General features: G+C 24.1%; 4 protein-coding genes across 4 annotated transcripts; 3 read left to right on the forward strand and 1 right to left on the reverse strand.

The window, feature by feature from the left end:
• Nucleotides 1-153: 153 nt before the first annotated feature.
• OCT59_021645 (uncharacterized protein) lies at nucleotides 154-2,723 on the forward strand. Its single transcript, XM_066146664.1, has one exon. The coding sequence runs from the start codon at nucleotides 276-278 to the stop codon at nucleotides 1,896-1,898; it is 1,623 nt and encodes a 540-aa protein (XP_066005776.1). The 5' UTR covers nucleotides 154-275; the 3' UTR covers nucleotides 1,899-2,723.
• Nucleotides 2,724-3,382: 659 nt separating this feature from the next.
• OCT59_021646 (uncharacterized protein) lies at nucleotides 3,383-4,459 on the forward strand. Its single transcript, XM_025320890.2, has 5 exons — nucleotides 3,383-3,572; nucleotides 3,645-3,813; nucleotides 3,896-4,020; nucleotides 4,085-4,169; nucleotides 4,255-4,459. Exons 1-5 carry the CDS (start codon nucleotides 3,469-3,471, stop codon nucleotides 4,297-4,299), a joined length of 528 nt encoding a protein of 175 aa, XP_025170264.1. The 5' UTR covers nucleotides 3,383-3,468; the 3' UTR covers nucleotides 4,300-4,459.
• Nucleotides 4,449-7,330, reverse strand: OCT59_021647 (uncharacterized protein; the record flags this gene model as incomplete). The annotated part of the gene is made up of 13 exons (XM_025327640.2): nucleotides 4,449-4,638; nucleotides 4,719-4,964; nucleotides 5,038-5,158; nucleotides 5,240-5,351; nucleotides 5,432-5,566; nucleotides 5,641-5,886; nucleotides 5,970-6,331; nucleotides 6,398-6,720; nucleotides 6,788-6,813; nucleotides 6,888-6,947; nucleotides 7,046-7,115; nucleotides 7,202-7,248; nucleotides 7,315-7,330. The coding sequence occupies 13 exons, from the start codon at nucleotides 7,328-7,330 to the stop codon at nucleotides 4,570-4,572; spliced, it is 1,833 nt and encodes a 610-aa protein (XP_025170265.2). The 3' UTR covers nucleotides 4,449-4,569.
• Nucleotides 6,768-9,479, forward strand: OCT59_021648 (uncharacterized protein; the record flags this gene model as incomplete). Its single annotated transcript, XM_025320891.2, has 3 exons — nucleotides 6,768-7,242; nucleotides 7,336-9,372; nucleotides 9,442-9,479. The coding sequence occupies exons 2-3, from the start codon at nucleotides 7,767-7,769 to the stop codon at nucleotides 9,477-9,479; spliced, it is 1,644 nt and encodes a 547-aa protein (XP_025170266.1). The 5' UTR covers nucleotides 6,768-7,242; nucleotides 7,336-7,766.
• Between the last annotated feature and the right edge of the window lie 6,050 nt (nucleotides 9,480-15,529).

Consider the following 15,529-nt stretch of genomic DNA (forward strand, 5'->3'; position numbering starts at 1 on the left):
AAGTTTAGTTTTATTCTATTTGTTTGTTTACTATAGATTTTATGACCAATAATACATTAATATGAAGATTACATTATAAGCATTATAAGCTGATCGATAAGATCTCCTTCGTTTATAAAAAAAATCCTTTTGAATTGTTTTTAATAAATAAACAATTATCTTTCTCCTCTCTTTTTTTCAACTTCTCTAAATTAATAACGAACGATAAAAAAAAAAAACCTTCGTAAAATTCGTAAAAATTCTAAAGCATTTCTATTTCATAATCAAAATTAATTATGAATCGAAGAAACAAATATTTCAATCAATATTTATTTTTTTTAAAGAAAAAAAATAAAATTGAAGGAAGACGAGAAGAAGAAAAGAAGAAATATATTAAACTTCAAACATTTCCTGACTGTCTTCATTTAATATTTAATCATTTAAAAAATGATCGATCAACATTATTCAAATGTATTCAAGTGAATAAATTATGGTGTCATATAGCAATGCCATATTTATGGTATAATCCATTTGAATATTCCAATCCAAAAGGAGATTTACTTATTAAAACATTATTAAATTGTTTACCACAAAATGAAAAACAAATTTTAGATGATATAAGATTATTTGAATATTCTTTTAAAAATATAACACCATTATTTAATTATCCTAAATTTATAATTTGCTTTAATTCAGAAAATTTTATTAATTATGTTAAACAATTATTTAATTCAAATATTACATTAATCCTTCATCTTATAGGAAATATGATATTTCATCGATTTGATAGATTAAAAATTTTAGAATTACATTTTAATGATCAATATAATAATCAAAATGATTATAAATTAATTGAAGATATTAATTCTTCAATAAAATTTCAACAATCTCTTACAAAACTTACAAGATTTGAAATTCAAATTTATATAAATGAACATACAAATTTCATAATTAATTTATTTGATAAAATTTCAAAATCTTGTAATAACATTCATCATTTATCCTTTATTATATATAAAGGAAAATATAATTTTTATCAATCACTTGATAATTCTATTTCATCACTAATTAAATCACAATCTGAGTTAAAAAGTTTGGTGATGAATGAATATTGTTTAAGTTATGAGAATACGTCAATATATGACGCAATATCATCAACTCATTCAAATTCTTTGAAATATTTGGGATTTTGTGTAATCAATGATTATTCTTTATTAATGAAAATAATATTAGCTTGTAAGAATTTAGAAACATTAGAAATTACTCAACAAGGAAATAATGAAAAATTATTCAATATAGATGATGAAATTATTACAAATCAAGAAATTTCTATTAAATATTTTTATTATCATGATATAATTGGAAATGAAAATTTTATTAAAACAATTCTTAAAATGTCATCAAGAAATTTCAAATCATTTTCTTCAAAATATATAACTGAAGAAATAATAGATACGATGGAATTTTATTGTCCAAATATAACATGTTTAAATATTTTAATGAATTCAAATCATATATTAAATTTAATACATTTAATTAGTGGTTTGGAATTTCTTAAATATTTTACTTTAGAATTAGAAAATGGTTGGCCAAAATATCGCGATGAAAGATTACAATTATTCGCAAATATTTTACCAAAATCTTTAACATATTTAGTTCTTAATTTTTATATTACTCCTCATCAATTAAATTTCTTTCTTAAGGAATGTGCTAAAATTCAATTACATACTTTAAAATTAATGTACTTTAATCATAATGATTTAGATCATTTAAAAGTAATTGTTGATTATTCTAAAGAATTTAATCACTTAAAACAAGTTAAATTTATGGAAAGAAGATTATATGAAAGTGAAACTAATATTGATGAAACTGTTGATTGTGATGTTAAACCTTTTAATTTTAGTCATTATGTTAAGTGAGAGGTGTGAGAGATGCGAGAGATGTGTTGATTATTACTATACTATATATTTAATTTTTTTTCTTCTAAGTCACTCAAATACATCAAACCTGTTACATGCGATGTTGGGGTTCTAGCATTCAAATGAATGAGAGCAGAAAATACTATGTAAGCACGAGACTCATGCTGAAGTAGATCTTTAAAAGATGGTTTATTCAATGCAATCCATGTATTTTAGTGTGAAATGGTGTAAAAAAAAAATAAATATCGTAATATTCTGACGATACAGATCTGATTTTTACGCGTTATACGCGCGCACCTTTTGCAACACGTATAAACGCGTTTTTTTCTGTACAAAACTTTCATTTATAATAAGCAGCTGTTCGGCAAGTATGGGACTACTCAGATACTCCCGCTTTTTGCTTTTTCTGCTATATGAAATAAAAGTTTAAATATTTGAAAAAAATATTTCACTTTTCAAAAATTCCATTAATAAATAATACCACGCGTACATTAAAAAAAAATTCCCTTTTCATAGTTAAGGTTTGATTATTTGGAATCCGGAATTAATATTTTTTCTAGAATATAATTCTAAATGTCTAAATGTCTTTTTCTTCATAACATGTGATCTTCTCATGCCATATGGCATCCATGTTAATTCATCGTATGTTTGAAGGGAACATCAGGCAGGGTGACTGTTTCGATGGTTGGGTTAATACTAATATAGGTGTAGTGTAGTTGTTCCTTTTGTAAGGGCCTAGCTCCCAAGTTTGTATAACTCCCGTCATTGTCAATTTTTAAAATAAAAAAAAAATGTTTGAAGGGAACATGCTTGGTTCACCCCAGTATAATATTCGATGTGTACTTCCATTACCACCGCTAACTTCCTGATTTTTTAAACCATCATACTCGTTAATTAACGGTCTCGTCATCATTATATTGTACAAAATCTTCCACGGTACTTGAAGTTTATGTCTTTCCCTATCTTATCTCTCCTCTACTAACCTTTATTCTCCAGGGAATGCGCAATAACACTCTTCTTCGAGTATGGTTACGTTTAGTATCAATTAGGTGCTGTATTTCCGGGGAACGGTTACCCATTTGCATCCAAAATTCATCATACATTTCATTAAAACACGCCCGATCAAACTGTTCAGGCTTGTAATGGGAAGGCCTTTTCGTTACCACCCATGATTTGTGAGAGAATTTCGTACCCTCTTTTTAGTGCCTTCCATTTTGTACTATACTGTTGGGGACTTGGGGTGTCTATAGATAATAAAGATTATTATTTATGAAATCTTAAAATATTTTATTGTAAATACAGTGAATGGCTTAAAAATTATTTTTTGTAAATATCGAAATTAATTATAAGAACGCGAAAAAAGATTTTATAATAATTTGGGTTAGCTTATAAAAACGACTATATTTTTATATCCTAGAGTATACGTCATCTGATTGACGCGTTTAAATTTTGAAATCTTGAGGTTATATAATTTTAATCAATCAATGGAAAAACTTCTTTCTCTCTCTCCTTGTCATTTTGCCATTTCAACTCTTACGCGTTTTTTTATTTGTAATCCTAAGTTATTAGTATGATAACTGAAGAATCAGTTCTCACTTCCTTCTTACTTAATAGTGAACTTGCAGATAATTTATCTCTCAAACAGTTCACTAACCTTTTTCCTGTAACATATAGGTAAATAATCAATTTCACAATTTAAGTATTTTATTTAATTAAATTAACAAATATCTTTGTTATATTTTATAGAAACAATCCTCTTATAAAGACATTATATAGAGAATTTCAATTAGAGCGTAATACAATTAGAGAAACTGTAAAGGCAAATATAATTGAGGAATGTAGAAAACCTGAACAATGGGAAAATCTTGAAGATAATATGGAAGTTGACGATGATATAGATGAACCATATGATGAGGTGAAGATGTACCGCAAATTTCTACGAATTTTTTCAAAAAGACATTAATTAATATTGTTAACAATTTTTTTTTTGATGAAAGTTTGAAGATAATCGACTCTCGTTAAAACAAGCTATTTCTATCTTATCTAAAGCTAAGAGACATATGACATATGAAATCTATAGGATGAATGAGGATTTTAACGAATTATTCGAGGGGATAGAAAAGTAAGTATTTATTTTATTTCGAAATATTTAATTATTATCATTAATAATAATTATTCTTTATTAGTTCCAAAAATGAATTAAGTGATTTAGTATATGGTAGAATTCCAAAAGAAGGTTTTGGTAAAGATGATGCTATTGATGGACTGAAGGTAACGAACGTTAATTCTCTGACTAATGTTAAATGTATTTGTTATTGTACTATAAGTCTTACTTTCTACTTTGCAATTTACCTAGGCGTTAACGAAATCATGTAATGATATGCTAGAAATAAATAAATGAATAAGATATTAATTTCTCACGTGTTTTTTTCAAAAAAAAAAACACTCTTAATTAAACACGATATTAAAGTTTCATAGCAAATTTGATCGGTTTATATATAGATTTAAGTTGTATAATTAAAAAATAAATTTTACAAATTTTAACATTGGTGATTAATCAAATGGTATAGAACATATGATATGTCGCATATTATATGTTAACCCAAAATAATTTATTAATAATATATATATGTTAAGTATACATAGAAATAAAGTATTATAATATCAATAATTATTCACTTAAATGATCGTAAATTCCATTAAGAATAACATAAGCTGCCCATGCTCCAGGATCAGGAACCTACAGATATTAATGAAGAAAATTTAAATTTTAAATTTTTTTCATAAAAAAACTATCTTATTAAAAAAAGAAATTTTTACCTGAGCTTCTTTAATAATATTATTAGCAATATAAGTTGATCTTCCCAACTTAGGTTTCATTCCTTTTGTTGATTCTGCACCAATTCTTGCAGCTTCTATTGCATCTTTAAATGCTATCATTGTATTATCATCATTAGTTGAGAATAATATATCTGTAAATGAGGTTATAAATGGAATTATTACATCCATCATAGTACGATCTCCCTTTCTTGCTGGCGTATAGTTTTGAAGTGTACTTAATGCAGACTTAATATATATTTAAAAGTGATTAATGTAGTGAATGACATATAAATTAATCAATAATTTTAAAAATAATTACCTTTAAACTTGCGCCAATACATTTACCATCTACTAAAATTTGATCTTTTTTATTGTCATTGTCTTCTATCTTAGCTGCAACAAAATATCTTAAACTATTTGATATTGCACCTATAAATAAACTATCAATCCAAAAATTAATTATAATATATTGGTAATAATTATAATATTAATAATATATTTAATTAGGTTTATTGAATTACCAGTATAGAAAACCAATAGTCCCACCTCTTTCTAAGATATTGCTAATTTTCATTAAACCTCCCGAAAGATCATTAGTCATGATTTGTTTTTCTTCCAATGCTTTTAGAATATCTATATTATATAATGAAGGTTACTGATTGAAATATTATATTAATTAAACGATTTAAATAAAAAAAATGTTTTGGTAAAACCTGTTGCTCCATATTTCAAAGTCAACCCACAATCTCCATCTCCTACAATTGTATCATATTTTGTTATTTCTGGTTCAGCTTGAATAAGAGCATTACAAGCTGCTTTAATCGTAGATTCAAATAACTGTGAATTTACTAATAATAATAATTAAATTAATTAATTAATCAACTTAAATTAAATTATAACAAAGGAAAAGTTTAAAATTTACCATTGACAACAAAAAGGTCTTCTTCCTTTTCTTTGAAAGAAACTTTTTCATCTAAACTAACATCCAAATTTGAAATATCAACTTTTGAATGATTAACCCAACCTGGAGTTTCAGCTTTTATATCCAATAAAGGAACTACATCCAAATTCTTTGGTAACTTTAAAATAGATAAAGAAACCCCAGGCATATTAAGTGATGTCATATAATGTCCAACATAAACCCTTCTTACATAGAAATTCTTTTTAACTAAAAAGAAATAAACAGAAATAAAAATCAGAGCATAAGTTAAAAAAAAAAAATTGTAAATCAAAATTAAACACCAAACCAACCTAGATAATTAAAAGCATCATTTAGTACTACTCCAAGCTCAAGTGCAGAAATACCACCAAGATTATTAACTAATAAAGCAATCTTATCTTTTTCGGGGTTGATATCCAAAAAAGATCTATCTTCATCATTGGTATTGATAATAGTATCTAACATCTTTTGCACAAGTTCACTAGATGGAGGAAGCGATATCTTTTGAAATCCGGGTTCACCATGAATACCCATTCCCAATTCGATCTCATCATCAGGTAAAAAAGAACTTTTAGTTGTTCCTGGAATTGTACATCGATCGAATGTAACACCAATGGTTCCAATATTTTCGGCAACAAGAAGTGCTGCATTCTTAACTTCTTTAAGGCTTGCCCTAAATAATACAAATTTTTCAATATAAAATAAAATGAAATATAAAGATATAAATAACAGTTCCTACCTTTTTGCGGCCATAGCACCTGCAATTTTATGTACAAAAATTGTACCAGCTAGGCCTCTTCTACCAACTAACCCGCTTTGTTGTCTCCCAACTCCAACATCATCTCCAACAATTACAATTTCAACTTTTATTCCTTCGGCTTTTGCTTTTTCTGCTGCTAAGCCGAAATTTAAACAATCTCCAGTATAATTTTTTACAATTAATAGTGTACCATGAGGGGATTGCACACGACGAATTGCTGCTAAAATTTGCGAAGTTGATGGTGATGCGAAAATATTTCCTGATACTGCAGCTGATAAAAGATTAGGTCCTACAAAAGCAACCTAAAATAATATAACAGTGAGCAAAAATTTTAGCATTCAAAGGAATTAGTGTAAATTTTTTTTTTACATGCGCTGGTTCATGACCGGCTCCACCTATGATAAGAAAAAATATTGATATAAATTAAATTTGTATCTATATTCCATAAATAATTGATTAGAAAACCTACCTCCAGAAATCAAAGTGACTTGCTTTTTTCTAATATCATCAATATCAGCCCTATAAACAACTTAATATTGAAAATGATTATTTTAATTTTTTTCTTCCTTCCTTTTTTTTTTACAATATTTATGATAACCCATTCTAAGAATTTATTTATGTATTTACTCTTTTCCTTTTCAATAAATCTCAGAGAAGGATAAGACAAACAAAGTCCTCGAAGTGATTCAATTACAATCTTAAATTACAAAAGATTTAAGTTAGGTTTATTCCACATTTTTTTTTTATTAGGTAATTGAATAATTAGTTATAAACTTATAATACTTTATTTGGATCATTGACGAAATGTTTAGGACGTCGGGAAGGTGATTCTTTTTAAAAAAAAATTACGTTGAGAATACTTTTTTTTTGTTCAACATTCATTCGTTCATGAATACCTTTATTTGACTCCATTTTAGAAAATTTGTCTCGAAAAATCCGAGATTTGTGAAACACTGCAAGATGAAATGCAAATGCGATTACGCAATCTGACATTGTTGCAAAAGTATCGGACTTGACCCTTCTGGTGGCATCATCTTGAGCCCTTATTGTAAAATATATTATGCGGGTTAAGTCAGCACCGCGTGGTGGGTCAAGAACGACACATTTGCGACACTGTTCGCTGTAAGTGGAAATTGATGTTATCTTAGAAGATAAGGCAGCCGCTTGTGATTAAAAAATTGATAAAGATGATTCCCTATCTCGGATTTCTTTTCACAAGTATAAATCGGATAAAAAATTTTCTGCGTCGGAATGTATGAAATTGGATAGTTTGGAGGACGATTGATTTACATGAAAAATATTTTAATTAACACCTTTTAGAAAAAAATTCCATTAAAAAAAGAATAAAATGGCAAAAAATCATTATTTACAATTAATTGTTTTTAATAATTGTCTTAATCTAATTCTAGATTATTTAAAAGATAATAAAGAAGCACTCTTCTCATGCCTTTTGGTTAATCGATTATTTTGTCAACATGTTATTCCATATCTTTGGAGTTCACCTTTTGAACTTGAAACAAATCCAAATAAACATAAACTCATCCTTCGAACGTATATTTCTTGCCTTTGCGAAGAAGAAAAACAACAGTTAATTAATTTTCAAATTGAAAATGAAAGTTTATCAACTCCAAGAGATTATCCAAAATATCTTGAAATATTTAATAATCAACATATTCAAGACGCGGTTGAAAAATTCACTTCAACTGAAGAAAAAGTTGAACGAACGGACATGAAAAATAAGAAACGTAAAATTAGAAAATTACTTTGTAAAATTATTACAAATCTTCTTATTAATCGTACAAAGGGTTTTACCTGCGTGGAAATAATAAGCAGCTCTTCAGACCTTAACTCTATAGATATTGATTATACTATTTTCCCTAGATTAAGCCAAGCTTTATCGAGGCTGCAGGTATTCGAATTTTCAGGTGTATTTTCTCAAGGGATATGTCAACTTTTCACAAATTTTGCACAACATATAAATACGATTAAAAAATTATCAATTCTTCTTCAACCTCAAGATGAAACACTTGAAATTACTCAAGCAATAACGAAATTAATTAAATCACAAACAAAGCTCACTTCTTTTACAATAACACAATATTGGGATAATCACCCTTGTTCAAAAATTTATTCTGCAATCGATTCTCATTCGAATTATTTAAATCATTTAAGAATTGAGGGATTAGCAGATGTTGAACAATTATTGACCGTCTTGCAAAATTGTAATAATTTAGAAACTTTGCAATTATGGGAGTTTGGCGAGATTGATAACGATTCCCTATTCAATTTAAAATATCCTGGATTTAGAATTGAAAGTATCAAAAATCTTTATTGTGATGGATATAGCCCAAGCCATTCGAATTTGACAACCGTCGGATTATTTCTGAGAATATGTGGTCGAAATCTTAGAATGCTTTGGTTAGGTCACGTAACAAAAGAATTACTTCAAGATATGAGAGAATACTTTCCACATTTAAATTATTTATCACTAAAAATTTATGAAGAACTTCTTCTTGATCTAACCAAATCTCTTCCTTCTATGCCATTAGAAAATTTAATATTATCTATAATACCAAATTTTCACAATTATAATTCATTTAACACTACTAATACCGCGTTAGGATTTACAACATCTTCAATAATGAAGTTGGTGAAATCTATACCAATAACTTTACGTTATTTTGGTTTAGATTTCAGAATGAACAAAAAAGACTTTAAATTTTTTTTTGAGAATTTAAGAGTTCCATTAAATCAACTAGCTATATTAGAAAATTCGAATCATGATTATGTGTTAATGACTGTAATAGATTACGCAAAAAGAGTTGAAAGTTTAAAAGAATTTATATATGATCAAAGTTATGATCATACAAATTTTAGCGAAGAAATGCTTGAAGAAGCAAGAACTGTTATCCCAAAAATAAGAGTTATTAAACGTGGAAAATCATCGATTTGCAGTAAGTTCAAGATAATGTATAGATCAAATGTTTAAACTCTTTACTAAAAATTTTATATTTAATTAACAGAAAAATATTTTGATATACAATATTACGAAGTGAGCTGAGGAAATTAAAATCTGAAAAATGTAAATGTATGCATGATAGTGGATTTTTTTTTTATTTTTTATGTGTAATCTCGAACATTAATTTGGGTTTGTCCTACTGTTTTTATAAATATATAAACTTGATTTAATAAAAGCGTTCCGCAGTTTATTATAATTTATCGGTAAAATAGAATCAATCACCCTATTTTGTGGACCAATCACAATAGGCAATAATGGCAGGATTGAGATGAGATTAGCGTTTATTAGTGTTATAAATTCAAAAAATTTCAAAAAAATTCTTATGCGCGCAAAGCGCGTATCATTAATAAAATTCATATGCGCAACCTACTCCCAGCCAAAAAGTTTCTAATTCTTTAATCAGTAAAATTTTAATAGGTTAACTAAAAATAAGGTTATATTCCAAATTTCATAAAGATCGGATAAGTAGTTATCAAGAAATCGGCTATTAAAAAATCACCAATTTTGTATGTAATAGTTAGAACTGATGATTTTCACGGCTGCGCCGTGAAATCATGATATTCCAGCTCCGTGATCATCTCTTGGTATCCGTACCATAAAGCCCTTTAATATACTTATTTTGACTAATAGTGATAAACTTTTTATTCCAATATTGATAGATTTTTTACCCATCTTTTTAAATAAACATCACCCGTGAGAATACCAAGAAAAAAAACTAGGAACCGTGGGATAAAAAGTAATGATTTACATTATCAAATATCAACTCATTTCTTGATAACTACTGATCCAATCTTTATGAAATTTGGAACATACCCTTATTTTAGTTAACCTATTATTTTATTGAAACCACTCTGGTTAAAGAGTTAGAAATTCACAGAAATGTCAATACAATGATTTTAGAAAATTCCAATACAAAGAAATTTTTTTAAAAAAATTATATAATTACTAATGAATTTCTATTTAATATTATTAAAAATAGGGTGGTCTTAAACTTTTTGGCTGGAAGTATAATTTCATATGTGCTTTATATATTATATTAAAATAATGACAGACGCTATTAAGAAAAATGCTACCTTGAAATACCCGACTGCATTTTAATTTTACTAATTCACATGGAATTCAGATTAGAATTATATTTGCTAATTAAATTTCTTAATGCTGGCTAGATTTCTTAATGCAGGCTAAAATTTTATGTAATATCAAAATAAAATTTTTACTTTTTTTAGTATTAAAATGATATAAATGCATGTTAATAATACATAGTGTATTTATAAGTAAAAATCCAATCAAAATCTTTATATTATAAATTTATACAAGTTTATTTATCTTTTAAAGTAACTAATTATTAAAACTTGTAATTTTTATATATCTAGTTCCTAATTTTGTAAGATTAAAATTTTACACAAAATTTCAGTTATAATTAATTTGAAATTAAGCTTAATTTTAATTATATTTTTGTAAAATCAGATTAACTTTTAATATATTTTGTAAAAATACTTATTAACAGTTAATTATATATTTTTGTTAAAAAAAATTAAAAATAAAAACTGTAACTATTTAATGGAAAATAATACATTTATATTAGTAAAATTGTAGAAAAAATGATAAATATAATATAATAATACTAATACTTTTCAAATTTTAAAAAGACAAAAACTAAATTTTAATAATACTTTTTAATATTTTAAAAAACAAAAAGTTATAGAAGGATTCTGGATATATTTAAAACAAGTTATAATTTGACTTCTAATAAAAAATATGTAAATTTAGTCAAATTTATTTAAAAATTTAAAAATCAGTTTTTAGTTTATTTTGGCCAATTTTTTTAAATTATAACTATTAATAATAAATTCTATTAAATAAAAAAATGTTTATTTAAATCTATTTACTAGATTTTAAAATAATTGATTAATTGCAAAAAACTAAAAAAGTAAAAGGTATTAATTTTAATATAGAATTAAAATTAGACATAAATTATATATTAGATATTTATCTAAAATCCTGTTATAAATTATAAGTTTTTAAAATGAAATTATTTTTTAAACTTGTAAAAAAAAATAATTTGATTTTAATAAAATATAATATTTAAAAGTATTACATAATTTTTATCAAATAAAAGTTAATTTTATTTTTATATAATTTATAAATTTCAAATCTAATTCCTATATATAATAAAATATTTATATATAAAATTGATGCTTTAACTATTTTTCAAATGGTTGCATAATTATATAATTATAATTATATAAAAAATATAATGTTGTGGTTACAAATTGCAGATTGTAATTAATAAGATCTAGTTACAATCACATTTTTAATAATAATAAAAAATACAGATTGAATAATATAAAAATAATATAATTAAATAATAATGAAATTATACATTAATTTTATTATATTAATTTTAATATAAAAATACTGTAAAATAATATTATGCTTTAATATTAAAATTTAGGTAGTAAAGATCTTATAAAAAAAATTATCCATTTTATTTAAAATAATAAATTTATATTTAAATATAACTAATTATAATTAAATAATATGTTATACATGCTGCCCAAATTATTTTAGGATGTCATAATTCATTCGGTTTATATATAATTTACTATGTAAAGTGCCAAAATAATTTGGGATGCCATAATTGAATTTGGGATTTTACTTATAATTACGGCAGTCCAAAATAATTTGGATGGCATGTATATAATATGTTATATTATTTAGTTATAATTAACTTAGATTAAATTATTTAGTTATAAAATAACTTAACTATAATTAAAAGGAGAATGTAATTATATGACTTTTAATTAACTATCATAATACAAAAAATTTTTTGTATTATTCAATACATTTATGTCTAATAAAATATTTGTAAATTACTAAATATTAAAAAATATATATTATTTTCTTACTTTTTGGAATCTGAAAATTCACCAGATATAGTTTTTATTTAGACTTAAATATTATATTTTGGAGAAAATATCAAAGGAAGTTTTAAAAAAATTGCGAATCGTTTGGTAAAAGTTTAAAATTTCTCTACTGGAAAACATAATATTATTTTTTGTTAACAAAAAGTATTTTATCATTTATTAATTTAATATATTTGTATTTTATAGATATATTTTTACGTCTTTACAAAAATAATAATAAAATAATTAAGGTTGCTTGTCTAAACCTCTTCAAAATCCTATGATTAGTTTCGTCAAAATTTTACTATAGATTTATTATAGTTTCGGCAGAGTTTCAGCAGTTTCGGCATTTATAATAAGTTTCGGCAGTTTCACCTTTCTCCAAAGTTTCGCCAGTTTTTTAATATAACTTTAATATAGTTTTGGCAGAATTTCGCTTTTCGGCAAACCGCCATCTTGCCTAAACCCCTAGGTTTCGGCAAGCAACCTTAAAAATAATATAAAATTATTCAAACTAATTGTATTTTGTTTTTGGCCTTTATATTTTAAATTTTTGTACCATTGATAATCTTATTATAAAACATGTAATTATACACTTCTCTTAAATAATTTACTTATAATAATTATATAATTTGTATATAACTAAATAACTTACTTACTAGATTATTAAATAAATAATAATTAAATAATTTTAAATTTAATAACTAAATATAAGTTATATAACTATATCGAATTATCACAAATATTATACTAATTATAATAGCTACTATATTAAAAATTATAGTACTTATATATATAGATCAAATTTAACTAAAAGTTAATTTTTAAGTATAAATCAATGATTTCGAATTTATAATTCTAGCCAAAATTTTCTTAATTCTGGCCAAAATCATAATTCTGGCTTAAATTTAATTAAAATTAAAAAATGTAAATCAAATATAAAATTACATTTATATAATATAATACTTTACCTATTATTATTATTCAAAATATTTTTGAGGACTTAACCAACATTTTAATTAGTTTTAAAAGTTAAAAAATTAGTAAATAAATTCAAGTCATAAAAACCATCTATTTTTACTTATAAATACCATTAAAGATGAAATATCTTGCCATCTAGTGATTATAAAAAGATGAATAATAGCTTGATAGTAGCTTGATAAAATTATCTTATTAAAGTGATTCTAATGGTGATAACTGATGAGATCAAAATTTTATCATCAATAAATAATGAGTTAGTTTTCTAAAAAAGAATATGTAATTTTTCACTATCTAATGATGGTAAAAGGACAAATAATAGCTTATTAAATACAAAAATATGTTTATTTTGATAATATTAACTTATTATTTATTGATATTAGAAATACGATTTTAGCAGCATTAGAACTGCCTTAATAAGATAATTCTAATAAGCTATTATTCATCTTCTTATCATTACTATATAATAAAAAATTATATATTCTTCTTCATAACACTAACTCATCATTTATTGATGATAGAAATATGCTTTTATTACCATTAAAATTGCCTTAATAAGATGATTCTAACAAGCTATTATTTATCTTTTTATAATCACTAGATAGTGAGATATTTTATTTTTAATGATATTTTAATAGTAAAAATAAATGGATTTTTACAACAAAATCCAACTTGAATTTACTTAATTTTTTAACTTTTTAAACTAATTAATAATAGTTAAAATGTTATTACATAAATGCATATTATATTTGACCTACATTTTTTAATTTTATTCAAATTTAGGTCTGAATTATGATTTTGGCCAAAATTAAGAAACTTTGGCCAGAATTATGAATTCGAAAATTATTAATTTTACTAAAAAAATTAATTTTAACCAATTTAATCTATATATATAAGTTCTAATACTCTATATTTAATAATTATATTACACCATAATTTTTAATATAACTATCATAATAAAAAAAATTAGAGGTAATAATATACATAAAGATTAATATAATTTAATTTTATAATCTAATTATAACAATTTTTGCTGTTTATTTTTATTATATTTTTTTGCTTTTTTTCTATCTATTATATTGTTATTATGTAATTAAATAATTTAATTGTAAATATATATAATAATATAATCTAATTATTACTTTTTTTATTACAAATTATATACTTATGATTGCTTTTGAATTCTGTAGTTATTGGATTATTAAATACTTTATTACTAAGAAGTTGACTATATATTGATGCTCTTTATTGTACTTTTTATTATAAAAAATATCATGTCAGATAATATAGTAATTTTGGGATTAATTTTAGCTAATACAGTAATACTATATTATAATTATTTTAGCTGATTTTAAAATACATAATTTAAGAAATCTATCTTGTTATCTTCTGATTAAGGTTGCTAGGCAAAATTAGGTAGTTTAGCAAACTGTTGAAATGTTGAAAGAGTTAAACTTGATGAAACTATATTAAAATATTAGTGAAACTTGATAAAAGATAAAACCTATAATAAATCATATTAAACATCGAAATAATAATAAAATATTATGACAAATTATTAATTTTAGCTGAAATTAGGGTATTGCTAAGATCACTGGCCAACTGATGGGAGGACTGGGTCAAATAGGAGTTTTGGGATGTTGGTGTGTTTCTTTGCCATCAGTGCATATAATATTAACCCTTTTTTTTTACCCGCATTTTTTGTTTTAAAATCCTTTTTTTTCATTTATATCGTAGTAGGTCTTGCTAAATTTTTCTAGGACTGAGACTAAGAGAAGGGCATCCCCTCTAAGAAAGGACAATTTTACATTGGACTTACTCTCATAGTTCCAAATTCACCTACAGCTGCACACGTAGGGGAATCTCTTGTAGAATGACAAGTGATTTATTAGTTACTTAAATTAGTTTAAATTTTATGTTATATTACTCGTATATGTATTGACATGAACTTTATTTTAATAAACTAATAAATGTGCAGCAGCGTCAAAAAAAAAATAAAAATAAAAATAAAAAAATAATAAAATATTATAAAAAAATTGGCAAAACTAAAGTTTAGACATTTAGCCAAATTCAAAACTAATTTAAGCAGGCCATTTTAATTCTAGTAGTATTTTAAAACTATTGTAAAACTATTATAAAATTAATAGAAAATTTAGCTTGAATGTCAAATTATTATATTTCAATTTTAGCCAAAAATTATAAAATAGT

This window comes from Rhizophagus irregularis, chromosome 30 (assembly GCF_026210795.1).
Source record: "Rhizophagus irregularis chromosome 30, complete sequence".
Taxonomy (NCBI): domain Eukaryota; kingdom Fungi; phylum Glomeromycota; class Glomeromycetes; order Glomerales; family Glomeraceae; genus Rhizophagus; species Rhizophagus irregularis.